Source organism: Salmo salar, chromosome ssa20 (genome assembly GCF_905237065.1).
Source record: "Salmo salar chromosome ssa20, Ssal_v3.1, whole genome shotgun sequence".
Lineage (NCBI taxonomy): Eukaryota > Metazoa > Chordata > Actinopteri > Salmoniformes > Salmonidae > Salmo > Salmo salar.
Genome location: NC_059461.1, coordinates 32223875 through 32249132, shown reverse-complemented (window position 1 = coordinate 32249132; position 25258 = coordinate 32223875). Strand labels below are relative to the sequence as shown.

At 42.8% G+C, this 25258-nt stretch overlaps 1 protein-coding gene across 4 annotated transcripts; it reads left to right on the top strand.

Moving 5' to 3' along the window:
* Nucleotides 1–25258, top strand: LOC106580453 (poly [ADP-ribose] polymerase tankyrase-1). Of its 4 annotated transcripts, none has more exons than XM_014161536.2 (28): nt 1–494; nt 1479–1703; nt 2152–2247; nt 2546–2582; nt 2711–2786; nt 6203–6223; nt 7763–7857; nt 8004–8070; nt 8210–8396; nt 12765–12886; nt 13230–13321; nt 13517–13595; nt 13770–13941; nt 14207–14286; nt 14431–14576; nt 14855–15020; nt 15268–15487; nt 15860–15969; nt 16321–16509; nt 18584–18824; nt 19591–19673; nt 19834–19954; nt 21301–21398; nt 22210–22284; nt 22780–22885; nt 23103–23289; nt 23489–23645; nt 23850–25258. In XM_014161536.2, the coding sequence occupies exons 1-28, from the start codon at nt 47–49 to the stop codon at nt 23934–23936; spliced, it is 3783 nt and encodes a 1260-aa protein (XP_014017011.1). In that variant the 5' UTR covers nt 1–46; the 3' UTR covers nt 23937–25258. The 4 variants fall into 4 exon arrangements, with proteins under 4 accessions (XP_014017011.1, XP_014017010.1, XP_014017013.1 ...); XM_014161535.2 differs by having other exon boundaries at nt 23094–23289; XM_014161538.2 differs by lacking the exon at nt 6203–6223.

The window sequence follows — 25258 nt, the reverse complement described above, 5'->3', positions numbered from 1 at the left end:
TGCGCCGCCTCTTCCTCTCTAGTCTGACTTGAGAGCTGCTGCGAAAATGGCGGTGTCTCGTCGCTCATCGCAGCAACAACAGGGTAACCTGCTATCTCCGCCACGAAACGGTTCTCTTTCGGTAAGTCCGCCGGGCTCTCCCTCGCTTAATCTTGTGACAGCGACGTTAGTGCCTCCGGATGGTGAGCGTGGATGCAGCACGGGCATGGAGAATCCTTTGGCCTCCCCGGATCTTCAAACCTCGGCCCTCAGCAGTGGGAGCAGTACAAGCCCGACCACAACAACCTCCGGCGGGGGGAGTAGTAGTGTCTCGAGCCCGGGTTCAGGAGGAACGACCCCTGGAGACGGTAGTGGGATCGGTGGAGCTTTCAGGGAGCTATTTGAGGCCTGTCGGAATGGAGATGTGTCCCGGGTGAAGAGACTTGTAGACTCGGTGAATGTGAATGCGAAGGACATGGCCGGACGAAAATCTACCCCTCTGCATTTCGCTGCTGGTTAGTTAAGATAGCGCTAACAAGCTTTGTTTTTGTGTTGTCAGCGCGAGCTGGCAGGTTGGAGTGTTTTCAAACATCGCATCGGGCTTGTGAAAAATATCAAAATGCTGGTCTGCCACGAAGAGAATGGATAACTAGTTATTAGTTAGCTACTGTACTGTAACTAATTACGAATGCTCATTTAATTTGCTGCTGTTAGTTAGCTAACTACTTTGCCAAGATCAAGGCCCATCGAAAACGGCTAGCTTAGTTGGCTAACTAGCTAATACTAAAAACAGTTTGGCACACAGACCGATAGGGACAGAAGGCCTCAGTTTCTCAGCCTTCGTTGTTACTAGCTAAACATAAACAAAAGTGTATTTTTGGGTGTTTCTCAAGCTATTCCATGTTGAACCCCAGAGTGTGTACTTTTTGGTTCCAACCCAACACTAACACATCTCTGATTCACTAAATCAATAGTTGCTTACCAGCTGATTTGTTGAATCCGTTCTGTTGCAGGGCTGGAACCAAAATATGCATACCTATTTTGGCATTCTAGAGCAGGGTTTCCCAAACTCTGTCCTGGGGCCCATGCAGGGTGCACTCGTCGTTTTTACCATAGTATTACACAGCTGATTCAAATAACCAACCAAATAACCAACTCTTCAAGCTTTGATTATTTGAATCAGTACTTTGATCGCAGGATCGAGTTTGGGAAACCATGTTCAAGAGGAACTGCTAAAAAGTAGTTTGGTTGTTGATATTATGCTCTCTTATTATTTTTTAAATCATAGAACTGACATTACATTTTTGTAATTTAACCTTTATTTAACTAGGCAAGCCAGTTTAAGGACAAATTCTTATTTACAATGACTGCCAAACCCGGACAATGCTGGGCCAATTGTGCGCCGCCCTATGGGTCTCCCAATCACGGCCGTATGTGATACAGCCTGGATTACTGTCACCCTGTATGCACTGACCATGTTTTGTCTGTCATTGTCTCAGGTTTTGGCCGGAAGGATGTGGTTGACCACCTCTTACAGACTGGAGCTAATGTGCACGCCAGAGACGATGGTGGCCTCATCCCACTGCACAATGCCTGCTCCTTTGGCCACGCTGAGGTGGTCAGTCTACTGTTGTGCCAAGGTGCAGACCCCAATGCAAGGGACAACTGGAACTACACACCTCTACATGAGGCAGCCATCAAGGGCAAAATTGACGTGTGCATCGGTAAGGGTGGATGTCAAAAATAAATTGTCTTAAGATGGAGGCTGACATGCACATCCTAAACTTAAGAATACCTGTACTTGGCTAAAAATGATTTCTGTGATAAATGAGAAGACTGCACATGGAATATTGCTGCTCCCAGTGCCTTGTTACTGTACCCAAATATACAGTTTTGTGTCTTTCAACACTCCTAAACCCTGGTAATTTGTCCAGGAAATGTTATCTTGACAATATTCAATCAATCAAATTTATATCAAATTTACATCAGCAGATGTCACAAAGTGCTTATACAGAACCCAGCCTAAAACCCCCAAAAGCAAGCAATGCAGATGTAGAATTGACTTTACTACGGTGATTTACTATAGGTATGTTAAAATACTGTAAACTGTGCAAGGTATAAGACTAATTGAATTAAAATAATGAAACTGTTTCCTATGTCTCCTTCATACAGTGCTTCTCCAGCATGGTGCTGATCCCAACATCCGTAATACGGACGGCAAGTCTGCTCTGGATCTGGCAGACCCTTCCGCCAAGGCTGTGCTCACCGGTGAGTTTCATACAACTACTCCCTTTCAGCCAGTTCTCTCCCCCATTACACTGGGTGTGCTCCTATGTTGTATATTGTATTTTACGTGACTGCAACTATAACGACCTGGGCTCGCTTTCCGAAAAGCATCTTAAGGCAAAATGAATATGGGAACCATAGGATCCTATCGTTCTAACTATTAACTTAGCCATAAGATGCTTTTGGGAAACTGGGCCCCAGCACTGTAACCTTTTGTCTGAATCATGGCTTGTCTTGACTTGGAACTCTGTGCTGTTCTAACCTGATATTTTGTATTCAGGTGAGTATAAGAAAGATGAACTCTTGGAAGCGGCAAGGTGAGTATCTTTATAGACTTGTTTCATTGGAGTGATCTGTTTGTAGTATTAGGCTACCTACCACATCTTTAATCATTTTCTAATACAAAATATTTTCTCTCTCTTCTCTTATGAACTGTGTGCTACAGGAGTGGCAATGAAGAGAAGCTGATGGCACTATTGACCCCACTAAATGTCAACTGCCATGCCAGTGATGGCCGCAAGGTAAGAAGGATATCGCCTCCACAACATTACATGCCCACACTTTATATTAATGTTGTATAATATTGTAGCATATGCTTGATTTGTTCTAAAGATTGGTGTGACCAATGGCAAGAAAAGTCTGGAGAGAGACTGTGTTTTCAGCCTACATTCCAAAACAAAGTCACTTGTGTAGGGATTAAAAACACCATCTCATCCTAGGCGGATTATTATATGTAGAACACTATGAAGAGGATTTGTCATTGGATTGGATTTAGGCAGGGGACGCTTTAACTTGACTCAACTTCTGCCCAGGCCATATTCTCTATATACTGTACTGATTTAACAGTGATATCATGGGTTTTTCTGATTTGACCTAAAGGGTACCCATCTGTCCAAATATTTTCTGTGATCGTAGTTGAAATGTAATCCTTTTCATTGTATATAAATGTATGTTACCGTATTTAACCATTCCCTGTGTGCAGAGGGTTCATTTTGGTACAATGTTTTTGTAAAAAAAAAAAAAACGGTTTAATAGACTACGGATAATTAGTATTTTTGTTCCTACTCCTTCAGTGTTTAGCTATTGCTCCAAATTAATTTTGCAGATGGATTTTCGTGTGAAATATTTTCACTTTTATTTGGGTCCCTCAGTTACCCCTTAATTCTAGTAACACTTATCCTCGGTCTTCTGCACATCAAACATTTGCTATAACCAAGTTGTTGCCAATATCGATCAAATTGTCCTATCAAAGCTGTTATTTGAATATACTAGCTTGAAGCTCTCAGATCTTTGTTTTTGAATAGTTGGTCATGTTTATCACATCATTAATATTCTATCATGTAGTGCAGAGTTTCCCAACCCTCTCCTCGGGGGTTGTTTTGTTTTAACCCTAAACTGGCACACCTGATTCAATTAGTCAAAGGCTTGATGATTAGTTAACAAATTTAATCAGGTGTGCCAGTTTAGGGTTAAAACAAAAATGTGAAACATCTGGGGGGTGGGGTGAGGACAGGGTTGTTAAACCATGATGTTGTGCAGTGATTCCCAACTCTGGTCCTAGAACTCCCAACAGTAAAAAAAACAACATAAAATAAATAAAAATAAAATATTTGTGGCCCATGACAAGCACACCTGATACTACTTGTCAACTAATCATCAAGCCCTTGACAAATTGAATCAGGTTTTCAAAAATGTGCTGTTGGGGGTACTCAAGGACCAGAGTTGGAAACATGGATTGTAGCGTGTATATGTTATGGAAATTCAATTTTAGCTTAATGCATTGAATCTCTAGAACTTTCACTGACCACGTTTACATGCACACTAATATCTTATTATTCGGGATACTCATGTATTGTTTGAGTTGATGCATATAAATATCATATCCCGTTTACAATATCCTGAAAAGGCTTGTATCCTGGTTATGAGAAACCTGGATAAGTTGCCTGGGATTTGCTGATCTTAGATGGGATACTGTGGCATTGAAACATCTTATCCCATTTACTGTTGTTTTTCACAGTCTGCGCAGGCTCAGTTTCACATTTCATGGGTGTTGGGCGACGTTTTCTTCTCATTGTCAAACAAATCACTTCAAAATGTAGGTTACCTGCGGAATTCGATCAACCATAATTCCATAATTTATTTTGCTGATACTCTGTACTGGACCATATAGCCTACTGGCTATATAGCCTATAAGTTTCTGCTTATAATTCCCAACATTTGGTAGGCCATTTGTTTGTCAACTAGTTAGATACATGCAGCTTCTCTTCTATCAACGTATTGCACCAGAAGACTAAATAAAGTAGTGCTCACCAGAATGTCTTGCATCGATAGAATGAATGCATTAGTAACCTGGTTAACATGTCTGTTTCGTTTAGGTGCTGAGGAGAAAATGCAGTAACTCCAAAACAGTGTAAAGATAGGTCCTGTGCAAAATGTCCTAATATCATCAGTTTGACCGGTTTTAAGGAAATGTAAAGCTGAGGACTATGAAACACGTTTCGGATAAGACTTCAGTTCGTCTTGGGTGCATATTTTATGTGGTTGAAATACTGTCTGCTTGCATAAGTGTCAAAGATGACACACTCATTCGCATTTTCTCGAGATGCTGAAAGAAATCATATTTTTCTGTTTGAGACAAAATTAACATTTGTTTAATTTTACTGCAAGAAATGCATAATTCTGCAGGAGTTAATATGATATTACGCTACATGAGGTTAAAGTCCTACAGTCCGTGTCCATATTTCAGTTACTATTCCATTTAACCCCTATGAACTTAAATTATGAATATTCATTCATAGATACAGGGATACTTGTGAGTGGGATATCGAAGGTGAAAGTAAATGGCTTATCCCGAAAAAGACCTCTAGCAGGATATGAGCTACTATTTGGAATACTGTGAACATGGTCATTGGCTTACTGTCATGAGTGCTTTGTGGTAATGGGGTGGTTGTTTAGGATTATTTTAATCTTTGCATTGTTATTAGCTGTTGATGAGTTTAGAGTTTGGATCAGAGGATATTGTTTCACCAGAGCACTCCTCTCTCTACTCAGGGTGTCATGACTTGACAATTAACTTCAGTCTGAGGAAAGTGTACTTAAAGTCAAGGCTCTACTTTGCATTGGTAATTGTGGAATAGTATTGGCTCATTTGTAATTGTATTTACCCCTCGTCTTGTTTGGCACCAGTTTTAATTATTCAGTTTTTCACCCCCAATGCATTCTCATGAGTAGAGAAGTCATCGCCAAAAAGCTAGAATCTATCTCTGAGTTGGCAAGAAACCATATCTTTCTCCTTTTCATAATTTTGAATAATGCATAATCTAGAGTCTATTGGCTCGGATGAGCAGTATTTTTCTGTCATCATAATTCACTCTGGCTAACCAGGTCCCTAAAGTGTATGTTTTAAAATCCTACTCATTATTCTTTGACATTTAGGTTTTCCAAGCACATTACCTTGTTCCTAACTGACATTTAGGAAATCCTAAACAACAACAAAATGTCATCATAACTGCGTTTCCTTCATCTGTTTTGTTTGGGTTTATATGAATGGGCTGTTTTGTTAAGAAGACTCTTGGGCACACTGTGGAGACAACAAAGCACTCACTCCCTGCACCTCTGTGTGCCTGTGCCAGTCTGAGGACTTTGTGTGGGTGTAGGATAAGCACTTTGGCTTTTCCCGAGGGGATAACCAGAGAGCCTGTCTGCCTTATTAAGAACTACGGCGCAACAGTGAGAGTAGTCACATTTCCCTAAAGCTGTGTACTCATTGTAACTGGTGTCACTGAATTTATATGTATGGTTAATTCCGGTGTGTTTCTCACTTCACTCTAAGGGTGATAGGCTAGAAGTATTCTTTTTTGCTGTGAAATAAAAATACTAAAATTTTGTAATTTTTTGTTTTGTTTTTTTGTGTGACTCTGGCAACATTGTCGATCAGTCAACATCCCAAAAAATGCTGGTAAGTTTCTCGATAACTGCCACCTGATTGTTGCACTGTTGTGATTTGTATTTTTTCTTTAATCCATGTTTTATTTGACCAATACGCTGGCTCTCACTTGTAATTGCGCATCATGGAAATGGGTCTACTGGTCACGTTCATATTTCCCACCCCAGTGCTCCTGTCCTGTGAATATGTGTGTGTGTGGGTGGGCGTATGTGTGCCAGACCTGGGTTTAAATAGTATTTGTTGTCTTTCAAATACATTAGCTGTGCTTGATTTGAGCTTTCCTGCTGCAATGGTACAGACGGAATAGTCCCCTAAGTGGACTACCAAAACCATGCCCATCAAGCACTCCAGCAACGCTCAATCACATGCTGAAAGGATTTAAAAGAAAACAGCTGGGCCAACCTACTATTTGAACCCAGGTCTGGTGTGTGTGCGTGTGTGGTGGAGGTGAGTAAGTGGTTCTGAGGCCACGGCCCGCTTCGCTCGTTGGTTTTGGAAAGGAGCTCAAATATACCACATTGCCTGCTTTTCCAGAGTGCCACCCTCCCCTTTCTGCACTCCTAACTACTTTACACACACCCACCTCTGCTAAGTTTCAATCACTTCTTGCTCTTCAATCATATTTATTGTAGGACTGTAACTTTTCTGTTTTGGTCACATGTGCATGTCTGGATGCCTGCACCTGCATTTTGTCAATTGATTCTTGTACTATATTGTATGTTTGTGATTTGACACTGTCCGCTTGTCACGTCTCGTCCTGAATGGGTCATATTCCTTGGTTGAAGAAAAAATATAATTCCTCATCTTTAAGTGCTGTGCCGTCGTCGCTGCTCATGCTTTTTGTATTATTCGATTTCTTTCCGTGTGATTGCCTTCATCAAACATGAATGATATTGTTAGTCTGTCCTGTCTGAGTTGTTCAGTGGTCTTATTTTGTCTTGATACCTACCAGTGCATGAATGCTACTGTTTCTTCCTTTCTGTCCGTGAGGTAAACTGTTGCTAAACTCCTGGGTGGAGAACTATTCCACAGCTTTACGTACACTAACATTATTATGCTTGGCTCACATGGGCACCATGTGATTTGGAATGGCCAAACAGATCTACACAACATATTTTTATGAATAAACAGTAGATTCAATCCATAGCCATATTTTTAGCCTCCTGTATATTATGTTTAGGAAGGAAGGGGTGTAGTTGAGGGACAAGTCAGATTTCCATTTTTCATAACTTGTTTGAGGTAAGCTAGCGTCAGTGTGCGGCCTTAGAAATATATTTTAAGATGGATGATCTGAGAGTTCTGTCAGACTTGCATAGACAGGGCGGTTGAGAACAGGTTGATTTTGTTTTGGGCTGTAATACTCAAGAACCATTCTGAGCTTGCATCCTTTCACCATTCAACTGCAATGAGAACTCAGACCGCTCGTCAATGCAATTTGCTTCCTAGCATAATCAGCCATTCACTCACTCTCTCTGGCTCCCTGAAGGCAGTGTGTTCTGATGTGCATTGACTCTGAGCTCTGTGTGTCTAATGACATGTCCTCTCTTCCAGTCCACCCCACTGCACTTGGCGGCTGGCTACAACCGAGTCCGTATCGTCCAGCTACTGTTGCAGCACGGGGCAGACGTCCATGCCAAGGACAAAGGGTAAGACCAAACTCAATAAAGTCCCGTTGAAGGCCTGTTTTCCTCCACTGTTTCTTCGTCTAAGACCATTCTCAGCTGATAAACGTCTCAATCACAGATTCATAGAATACAAGAACTGTTCATTTGAATGACTATCTCTCTGGCAGTGGCCTGGTACCTCTCCACAACGCCTGCTCCTATGGACACTTTGAGGTCACAGAGCTTCTGCTCAAGGTAAGGGCTCTAAAAGATTCTAGTTCATTTTACAAAATTGATTTCTGTAGAACCGTCATTGATGCCCCTTTTAATTAGACAATTTTAGAATGTTGGTTTTATTGGAGAACAATGAATGAACTCTCCTGTCTGTCTACAGCATGGAGCGTGTGTGAATGCCATGGACCTGTGGCAGTTCACTCCTCTCCATGAGGCTGCATCTAAGAACCGTGTGGAGGTGTGTTCGCTGCTGCTGAGCCATGGTGCAGACCCCACCCTTCTCAACTGCCACAGCAAGAGCGCTGTGGACATGGCCCCCACCCCCGAACTCAAAGAGAGACTAACCTGTGAGTTCAGTGGGAGACTGGAGAGAACACGTGCATGCATACATGCATACAGTGGCAAGAAAAAGTATGTGAACCCTTTGGAATTACCTGGATTTATGCATGAATTGGTCATCAAATTTGATCTGATCTTCGTCTAAGTCACAACAATAGACAAACATAGTGTGCTTAAACTAATAACACACAAATTATTGTATTTTTCTTGTCTATATTGAATACATCATTTAAACATTCCAAGTGTAGGTTGAGAAAAGTATGTGAACCCCTAGGCTAATGACTAGTCAGCTAACCTGGAGTCCAATCAATGAGATGAGATCTCAAAATTTGCGTTTGCTATTCACAAAAAGCATTGCCTGATGTGAACCATGCCTCGAACAAAAGAGATATCAGAAGACCTAAGATTAAGTATTGTTGACTTGCATAAAGCTGGAAAGGGTTACAAAAGTATCTCTAAAAGCCTTGACGTTCATCAGTCCACGGTAAGACAAATTGTCTATAAATGGAGGAAGTTCAGCACTGTTGCTACTCTTCCTAGGAGTGGCCGTCCTGCAAAGATGACTGCAAGATCACAGCACAGAATGCTCAATGAGGTTAAGAAGAATCCTAGAGTGTCAGCTAAAGACTTACAGAAATCTCTAACATGCTGACATCTCTGTTGACGAGTCTACGATACGTAAAACACTAAACAAGAATGGTGTTCATGGCAGGGCACCACAGAAGAAGCCACTGCTGTCCAAAAAAAACATTGCTGCACATCTGAAGTTTGCAAAGGTGCACCTGGATGTTCCACAGCACTACTGGCAAAATATTCTGTGGACAGATGTTTGAAAGGAACACACAACACTATGCGTGGAGAATAAAAGGTACAGCACACCAACATTTTATTTTTTTATTTCACCTTTTATTTAGGCTAGTTGAGAACAAGTTCTCATTTACAACTGCGACCTGGCCAAGATAAAGCAAAGAAGTTCGATACACACAACAACAGTTACACATGGAATAAACAAACATACAGTCAATAATACAGTAGAAAAGTCTATATACAGTGTGTGCACATGAGGGAGGTAAGGCAATAAATAGGCCATGGTGGTGAAGTTATTACAATACAGTAATTAAACACTGGAATGGTAGATGTGCAGAAGATGAATGTGCAAGTAGAGATACTGAGGTGCAAAGGAGCAAGATAAATAAATACAGTATTGGGATGAGGTAGTTGGATGGGCTATTTACAGATGGGCTATGAACAGGTTCAGTGATCTGTGAGCTGCTCTAACAGCTGGTGCTTAAATCTTTTGAGGGAGGTATAAGTCTCCAGCTTCAGTGAATTTTAGATTTTTTTTTGCAGTTCATTCCAGTCATTGGCAGCAGAGAACTGGAAGGAGAGGCGGCCAAAGGAAGAATTGGCTTTGGGGGTGACCAGTGAGATATACCTGGTGGAGCGCGTGCTACGAGTAGGTGCTGCTATGGTGACCAGTGAGTTGAGATAAGGTGGGGCTTTACCTAGCGGAGACTTGTAGATGACCTGGAGCCAGTGGGTTTGGCAACGAGTATGAAGCGAGGGCCAACCAAGGAGAGTGTACAGGTCGCAGTGGAGGGTAGTATATGGGACTTTGGTGACAAAACGGATGGCACTGTGATAGACTGCATCCAATTTGTTGAGTAGAGTGTTGGAGGCTATTTTGTATATGACATCGCCGAAGTCAAGGATCGGTAGGATGGTCAGTTTTACGAGGGTATGTTTGGCAGTATGAGTGAAGGATGCTTTGTTGCAAAATAGGAAGCCGATTCTAGATTTAATTTTGGATTGGAGATGCTTAATGTGAGTCTAGAAGGAGAGTTTACAGTCTAACCAGACACCTAGGTATTTGTAGTTGTCCACATATTCTAAGTCAGAACCGTTCAGAGTAGTGATGTGGGCAGGTGCGGGCAGCGATTGGTTGAAGAGCATGCATTTAGTTTTACTTGCATTTAAGAGCAGTTGGAGGCCATGGGAGGAGAGTTGTATGGCATTGAAGCTCGTCTGGAGGTTAGTTAACACAGTGTCCAAAGTGTCCCAACTGTAAACTATGGTGGAGGGAGCATCATGGTTTGGGGCTGCTTTGCTGCCTCAGGGCCTGGATAACTTGCTATCGTTGACAGAGAAATGATTTCCCAAGTTTATAAAGACATTTTTGCAGGAAGTTGAAGCTCAACAGATGTTGGGTGATGCAACAGGACAACGACCCAAAACACAGAAGTAAATCAACAACAGAATGGCTTCAACAGAAGAAAATACACCTTCTGTAGTGGCCCAGTCAGAGTCCTGACCTCGACCCGACTGAGCTGCTGTGGCATGACCTCGAGAGCAGTTCACACCAGACATTCCAAGAATATTGCTGAACTGAAACAGTTTTGTAAAGAAGAATGGTCCAAAATTTCTCCTGACCGTTGTGCAGGTCTGATCCAGAAAACGTTTGGTTGAGGTTTTTTCTGCCAAAGGAGGGACAACCAGTTATTAAATCCAAGAGTTCACATACCTTTCCCACCCTGCACTGTGAATGTTTACACAGTGTTCAACAAAGACATGAAAACGTATCATTGTTTGTGTGTTATTAGTTTAAGCAGAATTTTGTCTATTGTTGTGACCTAGATGAAGATCACATTTTATGACCAATTTATGCAGAAATCCAGGTATTTCCAAAGGGTTCACATACTTTTCTTGCCACTGTATGTACGTACATACACACACACAGTGCATTTGTAAAGTATTCAGACCCCTTCCCTTTATCCACATCTTGTTACGTTACAGCCTTATTCTAAAAAGGATTAAATAAATAAAAAATGACCTCATCAATCTACACGCAATTCACCATAATCAAAGCAAAAACGGTTTATTTTTTGCAAATGTATTACTAATTTTAAAAAAAAACTTATTTACATGAGTATTCAGAACCTTTGCTATGAGACTCAAAATTGAGCTCAGGTGCCTCCTGTTTCCATTGATCATCCTTGAGATGTTTCTAAAACTTGGTTGGAGTCCACCTGTGGTGAATTGATTGGACATGATTTGGAAAGGCACACACCTGTCTATATAAAGTCCCACGGTTGACAGTGCATGTCAGAGCAAAAACCAAGCCACGAGGTCTGAGGAATTGTCCATTGAGCTCTGAGGCAGGATTGTATCAAGGCACCATCCTTACGGTGAAGCATGGTGTGAGGATGTTTTAAGGGCGGCAGGGATTGGGAGACTAGTCAGGATCGAGGGAAAGATGATCGGCGCAAAGTACAGAGAGATCCTTGATGAAAACCTGCTCAGGACCTCAGACTAGGGTGAAGGTTCACCTTCCAACAGGACAACGACCTAAGCACACAGCCAAGACAACGACCTAAGCACACAGCCAAGACAACGCAGGAGTGGCTTCGGGACAAGTCTCTGAATGTCCTTGAGTGGCCCAGCCAGAGCCTGGAATTGAACCCGGTCGAACATCTCTGGCGAGACCTGAAAATAGCTGTGCAGCGACGCTCCCCATCGAACCTGACAGAGCTTTAGAGGATCTGCAGAGAAGAAAGGGAGAAACTCCCCAAATACAGGTGTGCCAAGCTTGTAGCGTCATACCCAAGAAGACTCGAGGCTGTAATCGCTGCCAATTGTGCTTGAACAAAGTACTGAGTAAAAGGTCTGAATACTTATGTAAATGTGATATTTCAATTCTTTATAAAAAAAATTCTCCCCAATTTCGTGGTATCCTATTGGTAGTTAGTCTTGTCTCATCGCTGCAACTCCAATACGGACTCGGGAGAGGCGAAGGCCATGCATCCTCCGAAACACGGCCCACTGCTTCTTGACACAAACCCGGAAGCCAGCCACACCAATGTGTCGGAGGAAACACCGTACACCTGGCGACCGTGTCAGCGTGCATGCGCATGGCCCGCCACAGGAGAACCTAGAGCACGATGGGACAAGGAAATCCTTGCCGGCCAAACCCTCCCCTAACCCGAACGATGCTGGGCAAATGTGCGCAGCCCGATGGGTCTCCTGGTCGCGGCCAGCTGCGACAGAGCCTGGACTCTAGTGGCACAGCTAGCAACTGTGATGCAGTGCCTTAGAACACTGCGCCCCTCGGGATGCCCTCAGTTCTTTATTTTTGATAAAATCCAGATTATTTCCTTTGTCATTATGGGTTATTGGGTGTAGATTGAGGCAAAATACCTTCCGAATGCACTGTATACATGTGCACACTTTTTATACCTGATAATGAAATAAACACTTGTGCACAGACTACTCTCACAATTCACAAAGACTATATACAGATGAGAATGTCTGCGTGGGCCCATGGCTTTTCTCACATTTCAATCTAACCTTTTTCGTTCAATCTCCTTTCTGCCATCCAGATGAGTTTAAAGGTCATTCACTGCTCCAGGCAGCTCGGGAGGCAGACATGGCCAAGGTGAAGAAGACCCTGGCTCTGGAGATCATCAGCTTCAAACACCCACAGACCAATGAGACAGCCCTGGTGAGATCATCCCTGTTCCTTCTGGCTGATGCTCAATGTCACAGTGCTGACATCTAACATTACGTCATAATCAACAGCTTTGGATGTCACAAATGGCACCCTATTTCCTATTTAAAAAGTTATGGGCCGTGCTCAAAAGTAGTGTACTATATAGGGAACAGGGTGCCATTTTGGACGTATCCTATGTCTGTCAGAATACATTTGTGTAACATGCATAACCTTGCTCCCTTTGTGACATGCATGACCTAGGATGACCACTATAAAAACAAGCACAAAACCTGAGAAGGCATTCACACACACTCCATACAGTGATGTCATTGAAGGTGTTGTCCTTCTGTTTCAGCATTGTGCCGTTGCCTCCCCTCACCCCAAACGGAAGCAGGTGACAGAGCTGCTGCTGCGCAAAGGTGCCAACATCAACGAGAAGAACAAAGAGTAAGACACCATGTCCGTCTTTCCAATAACATTTAATCGGAGGGGGGTGTACCCCCCCCCCCCAAAAAAAATAGTTTCGCATCTATTGGTTTCAATTGAGAATGTTGGCTTGTTAAACTGCAGAATGAGAATCCTCTGAGGCTGATTCCAGCACAAGTAAAGCGATACCTCTCTCTGTCTCTCTTCTGTCTGTAGCTTCATGACGGCCCTGCATGTTGCATCTGAGAGAGCACACAACGACATCCTAGAGGTGCTGCAGAAACATGGAGCCAAGGTACACACTGCAGGCTTCTTCAGTCTCACAAATACCACTTCATTTAATTTATCTTGTCATATCTCTCTCACTGGCTCACAGCCTCCATATCTGATAACTTCAACAAAAAAGATTTTATGAAATAAGTGTATCACATTCCCTCTGTCCTTCCCCCTCCCCCCTCCATCCCTCCAGGTGAATGCGGTGGACACCCTGGGTCAGACGGCCCTCCACAGGGCAGCCCTGGCGGGCCACATCCAGACATGTAGACTACTGCTGAGCTACGGGGCTGACCCAGCCATCGTCTCCCTGCAGGGCTTCACTGCCTCACAGATGGGCAACGAGGCCGTGCAGCAGATCCTCAATGGTACAGTAGTAGAGCGTCTTGGGTTAAATACAAAGATTCTCTTTTTATATTCTACTCTACATTGGGATTGACAAAGATGTTTTATGAACTTCGATGAAAGATGCATTACATACATATGGCCTTTAAATCTAGCCTATGCAGTGATGTTAAGTTAGCAGGATGTATAACAAAGAAATGATCGATTATCTTGCCCGTAAATATTACATAGTGCTTTGTCAAATTTCCCAGTATGTTTTATTTCATGATGTTGATCCATTAAATACAGAAAATGTTCCAACTCGTAACTCTGACGTGGACTACCGGTTTCTGGAAGCCGCTAAGGCTGGAGATTTGGACACTGTGCAGGTAAGCTAATCAGCTACATCGTCTCGGTGTCATGAATTCAATCATGTTACATGCCTCAACCATCGACCTACCATCATGAACCCAAGATATCTTCCTCTGTCACTTTTGATATTATGTCTATGTTGTCTCGTCTTTGTGTTGTAGCAATTGTGCACTCCTCAGAACGTGAACTGTCGGGACCTGGAGGGTCGTCACTCCACCCCTCTGCACTTTGCTGCAGGCTACAACCGTGTGGCCGTGGTGGAGTACCTGCTACATCATGGAGCTGACGTACACGCTAAAGACAAAGGGTACGTGTTGTCTTACTAGTCCACCCTACTACCTCTGTCTTCCTTACTGTCTTTGCTGAGACTTTTGCTTTCACTTCAGAGAGTCAGCAAAAAGGCTTTCACTTTGTATTGAATACATATCTTTACATTTGCTTTCATTCTGCATTGAATACCTCTATCATTGGATTACATTTTGCATTCAATACATACAATACTTGAAAACTGTAGTCATAGAATTACATGACTTATAGGATCTCTGTGCTTTTACTGGTTTAACTAGTCTTCTGTCTGTCCTGCAGTGGCCTGGTGCCCCTCCACAACGCCTGCTCCTATGGTCACTATGAGGTGGCTGAGCTGCTGGTCAGACACGGGGCGTCGGTGAACGTAGCTGACCTCTGGAAATTCACCCCCCTCCACGAGGCTGCTGCCAAGGGCAAATACGAGATCTGCAAACTGCTGCTCAAGGTTAGTCTAGCTGTGCCTTTCATATCAGCTCTTCAGAAATGATCAGGTCACAAAGGCATCAGGCTATATATACTGAGGCAAACGGAAGTATTTATTGTGATAGCTTTTTATAGACTTTGCGCAAAGTGCCAAAGTGGCTCTGTGTATAGCTAAAAGAGATTTTCAGCGCCAGAACAAAGTATTTAACACATTTTTTTAAACATTTTTTTTTATGTACATTCAAGATGATGTATTTGTGTTTCACCAGCATGGAGCAGACCCCACCAAGAAGAACCGTGATGGTAATATGCCTCTGGACATGGTGAAGGATGGAGACACGGACATCCAGGACCTGCTAAGAGGAGACGCTGCCCTGCTGGATGCTGCTAAAAAGGGCTGTCTGGCCCGCGTCCAGAAACTCTGCAGCCCAGAGAACATCAATTGTAGAGACACACAGGGACGCAACTCCACTCCCCTGCACCTTGCAGGTACTGTACCTACCAGAATCAATCAATACATTTTCATATTTTTATAAAGCACTTTTTACATCAGCAGTTGTCACAAAGTGCTTTACAGTTACCCAGCCTAAACCTCAAATAGCAAGCAAAGCAGTGGAATCAATTTATTGAATGGAAAATGTGGAACCCAGACACAAACTTTTACAACCGAAACAGAAGTGGATCCCCTTACATAAAAGGATGACAGGCAACTCATCAAACCCTGGACACTTTGATCATTTGGAGCTATACTATTACTTTGACACATTACATAAAGATCTTTCATTCATGTTTTTTTTTTTTTTTCATAAGGTAGACTGCCATGTTTCATGTTGTCATCCGTCTTGTTTCCCACCTCTGTAGCTGGCTACAACAACCTGGAGGTGGCGGAGTATCTCCTGGAGCATGGTGCTGATGTCAACGCACAGGACAAAGGAGGCCTCATCCCCCTGCACAACGCTGCCTCCTACGGGGTGAGTCGGCACAAACATTACGCCAGGCCGCGGAAGACATTGTACATGCTGTATGGTTTGGCCTAAGGTTTTATAACATAGACAATACATAAATACCTATGCTCTGTAACAACTTGGATGATGACTTAGAAGATATTGTTTGGGTTACAAAACCTTATAGAAAATCCGTACAGCAAATATAAGGACAAAACACCCACACTGTGATGAAAGTGACCTTGTGGAAAGCTTAAGATATGTAACAGTGTGGATGTCATCAGTTTCTGGTCATATCGTGTTATTAATTTCGTCTCTCCTCTCATCTGCTACTTCTATCCTCTGCTCCTCTCCTCTCCTGTCTCTTCTCTCCTACAGCACGTGGACATTGCTGCCCTCCTGATAAAGTTCAACACGTGTGTGAATGCTACAGACAAGTGGGCCTTCACCCCCCTCCATGAGGCGGCTCAAAAGGGCCGGACCCAGCTGTGTGCTCTCCTGCTGGCCCACGGAGCAGACCCCACCATGAAGAATCAAGAGGGACAGACGGCACTGGACCTGGCTACGGTAACACGCCTTGATCTCTTACTGTTAGAACAGCTAGCAATGCCACAAAATGAAGTGTTGTTTTTTGCTGTTACTGGCAGACATTTGCTCGAATGGCGAAGGTGCATAAAGATAGGAATTCAGACATGACTCCATCGTTTGAACACTATCCACAGTTTAACTACGGCGTGCGACCTAGTTCTGAATTATAGGCAGATTGAACCATCTAATTTTTCTCTTTTTTCTAATTGCCGCCGTCTTGGAGCTAGAATTGGGATCATGTACAGTGCATTCGGAAAGTATTCAGATCCTGTGACTTTCAAAAAACAAATGACGTTACAGCCTTATTCTAAAATGTATCCAATTATATATATTTTTCCATCATCAATCTGCACACAATACCCCATAATGACAAAGAAAAAGCAGGTTTGTAGAATGTATTAAAAAAATTAAATAAAAACTTATACATAAGTATTCAGACCCTTTGCTGTGAGACTCGAAATTGAGCTTGGGTGCATCCTGTTTCCATTGATCATCCTTGATGTTTCTACAACTTGATTGGAGTCCACCTGTGGTAAATTCAATTGAATGGACATGATTTGGAAAGGCACACACCTGTCTATATTAGGTCCCACAGTTGACAGTGCATGTCAGCATAAACCAAGCCATGAGGTCAAAGGAATTGTCCGTAGAGCTCCGAGACATGATTGTGTCGAGGCACAGATCTGGGGAAGGGTACCAAAACATTTCTGCAGCATTGAAGGTCCCCAAGAACATTAGTGCCCTTCATCATTCTTAAATGGAAGAAGTTTGGAACCACTAAGACTCTTCCTAGAGCTGGCTGCACGGCCAAACTCAGCAATCGGGGGAAAAGGGCCTTGGTCAGGGAGGTGACCAAGAACCTGATGGTCACTCTGACAGAGCTCCAGAGTTCCTCTGTGGAGATGGTTGTCCTTTTGGAAGGTTCTCCCATCTCTGCAGCCCTCCACCAATCATTCCTTTATGGTTGAGTGGCCAGACGGAAGCCACTCCTCAGCAAAAAGCACACGACAGCCCGCTTGGAATTTGCCAAAAGGCAATGAAGGAGTCTCAGACCATGAGGAACAAGATTCTCTGGTCTGATGAAACCAAGATGGAACTTTTTGGCCTGCATGCAAAGCATCATGTTTGGAGAAAACCTGGCACCATCCCTACGGTGAAGCGTGGTGGCAGCATCATGCTGTGGGGATGTTTTTCAGCGGCAGGGACTGGGAGACTAGTCAGGATTGAAGGAAAGATGAATGGAGAACTGTTCCATGAATGAAAACCTGTTCCAGAGCGCTCAGGACCTCAGACTGGAGTGAAGGTTCACCTTCCAACAGAACAACGACCCTAAGCACACAGCCAAGACAATGCAGGAGTGGCTTCAGGACAAGTCTCTGAATGTCCTTGAGTGGCCCGGACTTGAACCCGATCGAACATCTCTTGAGAGACTTGAAAATAGCTGTGCAGCGACACTCTCCATCCAACCTGACAGAGCTTGAGAAGAATGGGAGAAACTCCACAAATACAAGTGTGCCAAGCTTCTAGCGTCATACCCAAGAAGACTTGAGGCTATAATGCTGCCAAAGGTGCTTCAACAAAGTACTGAGTAAAGGGTCTGAATACTTTGGTAAATGTTATATTTCAGTTTTATTTCTATACATTTGCAAACGTTTCTTAAAAAAAACTTTGTCATTATGGGGTATTGTGTGTAGATTGAGGATAAAAAAATATATATATGTTTAAAAAAATTCAAGGCTGTAACGTAACAATGTGGAAAAAGTCAAGGGGTTTGAATACCATCTGAATTCACTGTATACTGTGCTAATGTCCATACAAAAAAAGAGTAACGATACATTTCGGTGAACATGGCAAATGAGCCGTTTGTTATGAGTACATGGGGGCCGCCATCTTTATGCACCATACCATTCTAAATTCCTACCATTTTTCCCATTATATATATTTTGACACACTTAGCAGAAACTAGGGATTTGGTCCACAGCCTGAAATTCAAACTTTTAGAACAACCAGCTCTCACACATGGTTTTGCCATCTAATTATGTCCTCCTCTCAGGCTGATGACATCCGGGCCCTGCTGATGGATGCCATGCCCCCAGACGCCCTGCCCAGTTGCTTCAAGCCCCAGGCCACAGTGGTCAGCGCCGGCTCGGTCATCTCCCCGGCCTCCACGCCCTCCTGCCTGTCTGCAGCAAGCAGCATCGACAACCTGGCCGGGCCACTCAACGAGCTGGGGGCCGCAGGGACCTCCGGGGTGGCCGACGGGGCCACGGGCTCCGATAGGAAGGAGGGAGAATGTGAGTAGAGAGAGAGAGCCAGGAACGAAACTGGGGCTGGGGTTTTAGCATGAAGCTGATATTCTACTCGTTTTGATATTCTTGTAGATTCAACAGCTCTGTCAACAGCTTTGACTCACTGGTTGAAGTCTAACATGCTGACTAGACCAGTCCCTGGCGTGTGCCATCGCACGCATGTTGATTTTTGTCCAGTCACACCAGACGTGATCAGGACATGCAGGTTGAAATATCAAAACCAACTCTGAACCAACTACACTAATGTGAGGACTGGTTGAAACTCATTAAACATTCATGGCAATTTTGCTTGCTGTTGCTTGCTAATTTGTCCTGGGTTATAAACATTGGGTTGTTATTTTACCTGAAATGAGCTATGTTCTCTACTCCAACAATTAATCCACATATAAAAGGGTAAACCTAGTTTTAGTTTTATAGTCTCTCCTCCTTCAGTCTTCTGACTTTATATTGGTTGGCAACCAACTTTAAGGTGCATTACCAACGGGACTGGAGTGTGGATCTCAGTTCATCTTTCAATCACCCACGTAGATATATGCTCCTAAAAACCAATGAGGAAATGGGAGAGGCGGGACTTGTAGCGCATCAAGCGTCTCAAATAGAACCAAGGTCTATTTTGGCGCCTGGCTATGCAGGCGCGTGTGAGCAGTTTGGATAAAATTATTGAATAACGTGTGGTCAGCATGTAAGTCAATACAGAGGAATCAATATGGCCCATTCATTTCACATACTGAATCTGCTCTTTGTATTCCAGTGGTGATGTTGGACATGAACATCAGTCAGTTCTTGAAGAGCTTGGGTCTGGAGCATCTGAGGGACATCTTTGAGAGAGAACAGGTGAGTGTTTAATGATTTGAGTTTATGCTATATCGTAATTTATTTAATAGGGCATCTAATTAGTCTGACATTTCATGTCTTTTTCCCACTCCTGAAGTAGCTGTTGTCATGACACAGTTTAGGATCCCTGCTCTGTACTGAATGTCCTGTTCTCTCCCAGATCTCTCTGGATGTGCTGGCTGACATGGGTCATGAGGAGCTGAAGGAGATTGGGATCAACGCCTACGGCCACCGACACAAACTCATCAAGGGAGTGGAGAGGCTGCTGGGAGGACAACAAGGTCTGGACCAATGTTCCCTCAAAGGATATTTGCCACTGAGTAAATGTCAGGCCTGCTGAGTGCAAACTTGAACTTTGTGAAAATTCTGTGCAACTTCCAGCGCACATTTATTGTGAACGCTGAGGCTGTACCTGCTTTAAGTTAGTTTTAACAGTGGCCAAGTAAGCTACTGTGGCTATTTCACCATAATGTAGGCCTACCAGAGTGGAGACAAACAATGGAGAAAATACATCCCGTAACATTTTAACATGGAAATAGCTGTTCTATCATTCAGCCTACAGTAACAGCCAATATGTGGTGTTCAATGTAGGCCTACATTCCATGAGACTTTTGAAAACAACAGGCAGTGCTTGACATTAACCTGTTTATCCACTTGTCCTTCAGACAAGGTGACTGAAAATGTTGTTTGATGCAAGAAACCACTTTACAAAATAAAATGCATTATTATTCCCATACGATTTATTACAGGGAATCAGACAAATTATGCTAGCTACCCTCTGCCTATTGGCTACTTAACTTATTCAAGCCTGTCTCAAAATACAACACTTCCCCTTAACATAAAAAAAAGCTTTTTACCTGACTTGCTTTTCAAAGTTTTGTGCTCTTGTAGGAAGAAATCACTCCCCTCACTAACTAGCAAAAGATATTAACAAAATGTGCACACATGACTACATGCAGCTCCTGCTTTGATCTCAAAGTAAGCACATCTACTCACGACCGCTCATGCTGTAAATGGTCCAGATCCATATATGGCAATGGTTGATTTGCATATAGGTCTACTGCAGCTCTGATTGTTTACGCTGCACCGGACTGAGTCTTGTGCATCAATGCAATAGAATCCTACTCTGATAAGTTCTGCCTACAACAAAATTTCTTGCATAGTTTTGCATGCAAAGTCTTTCATAGTTTTTGTTTCGGTATGTTGCATTTAAAGTGGCTAATATTGTGTTGATTCGATCATAATTGCCACAGTAAAGGGAAACATTGATAGTGTTAACTAACAGAGAAAACTCTAGAAAGTTGAGTGAAGTTCAATCTCGTGCTTCTCTCCGTGGGCTGATATTTCTTCTGTGCGGCAGTATCGAAGCTACTGCGCGAGGGATCATTGGTCAGGACATTCCCGAGAAATCTCTGAGGAGCTGATATCTTTTCCCATTTATTGCTGCCTCAGATACTTACACTACTCCTCCTATTCCTGGAATGGAGATTCTCTATTGAAAGTTATTTTTAGTCCAGGACTAAGCCTAATATACGTGTGGGAAACTGGCCCTGAAAGTATAGGTGGGAAGCCAACCCAATGTGTAACCAAGTATGAGTGTGTAACAGGTTATTTGTTTGTTCTCCAGGTGCCAACCCATATCTGACATTCCACTGTGCCAACCAGGGCACGGTCCTCATTGACCTTGCCCCTGACGACAAGGAGGGACAATCAGTGGAGGAGGAGGTGGGTACACCCATACAGAGAGCGATACACTGAGTGTACAAAACATTAGGAACACCTGCTCTTTCCATGACAGACTGACCAGGTGAAAGCTATGATTTATTATTGATGTCACTTGTTAAATCCACTTCAATCAGTGCAGATGAAGGGTAGGAGACAGGTTAAATAAGGATTTTCAATCCTTGAGACAATTTAGACATGGATTGTGTTTGTGTGCCATTCAGAGGGTGAATGGGCAAGACAAAAAATGTAAGTGCCTTTTAACGGCATATGGTAGTAGGTGCCAGGCGCACTGGTTTGAGTGTGTCAAGAACTGCAACACTGCAGGGTTTTTCACACTCAACAGTTTCCTGTGTGTATCAAGAATGGTCCCCCACCCAAAGGACATTCAGCGATCTTGACACAACTGTGGGAAGCATTGGAATCAACATCGGCCGCATCTCTGGAATGCTTTTGACACCTTGTAGAGTCCATGCTCCAAAAAATGTAGGCTGTTCTGAGGGCAAAAGGGGTGCCACTCAATATTAGGAAGGTGTTCCTAATATTATGTTCACTTGTGTATAATGTATACATATGTACGTATTCTATTTGATTCTGTGAGTTGACCTCATCTCACTCTGGTCTGAATGCTGATAAAAACGGAGCCTTTGACAACACTGATCCACACCATCCTAATGAAGCTGAGTGAAGGTTCGGTACCAACTGTCGCTCAGGGGTGAAAGAGTACCATGTTTAGAGAAATCTAATGAAATTCTGTGATTAACAAAAACTGTTTTAAGACGTTTCATGTTTTTTTTTCTTCTCTCTGCTCCAGATGCAAAGTACCATCCGAGAACACAGGGATGGAGGCAATGCAGGAGGGGTGTTCAGCAGATACAACATCATCAAGGTCAGCTTTACATTATATTACAGTACTACACGCTCTACTCTACATTTGCTCATAGGATGGATCTCTTTGAGATAGAAATATACCCATATCTTCAATTTGATACCATCCTCGATCAGTTATTGGTTGTTAAGAATGCACTATGGCAGGGGTCGGCAACAGACGGCCCAAAACTTGCCCGCAAGTGGATTTTATTTATTTATTTTTTAATAGGAGACGTGTTCGTGTTTTTAATGTAATCAATGTATGAAATTACTGTTATTTTCAAATAGTCTCTTTTTGGGCTTAGTTGTGGTCAGTTTGCAGTGTACAAATTATTAGAATTATGTTCCGGCCCCCAATCGTCCACTCCGACAAAAATCAGCATCGGGCTGAATCTAGTTGCCTACCCCTGCACAATGGTTTCAGGAATTTTGATCCCATCTTTTGAAAAGGAAGGAAGATTAGAAGTTCTTAGTATTGCTGCTATAGTTGATTCCTGTCTGTGTGTCCATGCAGATCCAGAAGGTGGTCAATAAGAAGCTGCGAGAGCGATACACACACCGCCAGAAGGAGATCTCCGATGAGAACCATAACCACCACAATGAGCGCATGCTCTTCCATGGTAACAAGACATATTCATATTACAAAGCTGTTTTTTTTTTTTTGTATTTAGTTTTTTTTTACCATGCTCCTTGTTATTTCAACAACAAAAATGATGTCTTAATTGATTATCACTAGAGAAATGTTAACCCTGTGTCATTATTATAATTTTGTTTTTACAAATATCAATTTCAATCGTATTTCACATTGTTCTTGTTTCATGTCTTTTGGTTCTCCAGGTTCTCCGTTCATAAATGCCATCATCCACAAAGGCTTTGATGAGCGGCATGCATACATCGGAGGGATGTTTGGAGCAGGGATCTACTTTGCTGAGAACTCCTCTAAGAGTAACCAGTATGTGTATGGCATCGGGGGCGGCACCGGATGCCCCACTCACAAAGACCGCTCCTGTTACCTGTGCCACAGGTGAGACATGATTGATGGAAAGAACACACATTTAGGTGAATTGAGGGTTTACTGCTATTACTCATGAATAGACTGTTACCAAACTAGTGGCTCTCTCTCAATCAATTAATCCATCAATCACAGCTTTCATCAGAGCTATGATAATTGTGAAACCTCATTACTGAACCATTATTTGACCCCTGTTCTCCGTGACTTCCAGGCAGATGTTATTCTGCCGTGTGACCCTGGGGAAATCCTTCCTCCAGTTCAGTGCCATGAAGATGGCCCACGCCCCCCCTGGACACCACTCTGTGATTGGTCGGCCCAGCGTCAACGGCCTGGCCTACGCAGAGTACGTAATCTACAGAGGGGAGCAGGTGAGACTTAAATTGAATACTATTTTATTTATCCCCTCAAAGGCAAGTCCAGGCAGAAGTTTTACAAATTAGGGGCTGGTCTCCCAGACACAGATTTAAGCCTAGACCTGGACTAAAGCATCCACAGTGGAAATTTTGCTTTGTAATCCAGTACTTATTATTTGCTCTTCTTATTGCCCTTCACTGTCTCATGTTTGTTGGCAGGCCTACCCAGAGTATCTCATCACCTATCAGATCCTTAAGCCGGAGAGCACAGCCACGTCTGCTGCAGGAGAGGATCAGAAGTCCTAGTCCTGCGCCACCAGACCAATTTCTCTCTTTCTCTCTCACACACACATTCTCCTGACCCACAACATTATTGTAATGCCTAAACCTTTTTCAGACTGAGTTCCATTCTTCTTGTCCAGTAACAGTAAACTGGGCAGATGACATTAAATATATTGTAATATACTGTAATATATTATGAAATGTACTGTAATATATTAATGCAATAAGGCCCAAGGAGGTGTGGTGTATATGGCCAATATACCATGGCTAAGGGCTGTATTCAAGCACTCTGCATTGTGTCGTGCTTAAGAACAGGCCTTAGCTGTGGTATATGTCCAATATATGGTATATGTACCACAGCTAAGGCCTGTTCTTAAGCGCAACGCAGAGTGCCTGAATACAGCCCTTAGCCATGGTATATTGGCCATATACTACAAACCCAGAGGTGCCTTATTGCTATTATAAACTGGTTACCAACCTAATTAGAACAGTAAAAATTATGTTTTAATCTCAACTGTCGTATATTATCTCCTGCTTGTGGTGATAGTCTTTCAGTTTCCTTTGCATTGGCTGCATGTATAGACAGGCGCATGTATGGCCAATATCGGGTGTGGGTTCCCCACTAGCTACCCTTGGAGAGGGGGTTGTAGAGATTCACCCTCTCATCTGCCCTGCAGTGTCAGAATAATTGGCTACCATTCTCACCTAATCGTGACTTGGAGAATCACCTATTTTCAACCCTATTGTTCTCAACCAGTCTGTAACCCCTGTAATACTGCCCCCCGCCCACCATCCTTACATACATACTGTATAGCCGTAGAATAGCTTAGTGATTTATAATGATGCAGATAACACTAGTACCACTTGGATTACTCAATATTATTAATAGGATTGTTTTTCTTAACTCTTCTTGAATTACATGCCTGAGGTATATTCCAGATAAAGCAGAACTGAGGAATTAGGATGAGGAATTCTAATTCTATGAGGAGAACACACATGATTTGGAAGAGAACAGTCATCTACTCTGACATATTATTTGTTGTACAAGAAATGTGAACTCCACAACCCAGATTGCCATGGTCTTATTCATGGACTTCTTCAAATTCATGAGTAAAGAGTTGCACTTTTAAATAGATACTATTTAAGTTATTTGACATTAATTGCAAATGTTATGGTAAAAAAAAATGTATGTACAGGTCGTGTAAATGGATGTGTATAACTGTTTTACAATGTCATTTGGAGTTTATTGTAAATTAAGTCTAAATTCCTTTCTGGCCTTGATTCTCTTTACTTTTTTGAATAAACGTTGTCCATGTAAGAGCAGTTCGTTGGACATTTTGTTTTCA

Bases quoted from the DNA above. Each gene is read 5' to 3' on its own strand.
- LOC106580453 (XM_014161535.2), top strand. From the start codon at position 47: ATGGCGGTGTCTCGTCGCTCATCGCAGCAACAACAGGGTAACCTGCTA. The intron at 8,071-8,209 runs GTAAGGGCTCTA...GTCTGTCTACAG, and splicing joins TCACAGAGCTTCTGCTCAAG to CATGGAGCGTGTGTGAATGC. The intron at 14,287-14,430 runs GTAAGCTAATCA...TTTGTGTTGTAG, and splicing joins GAGATTTGGACACTGTGCAG to CAATTGTGCACTCCTCAGAA.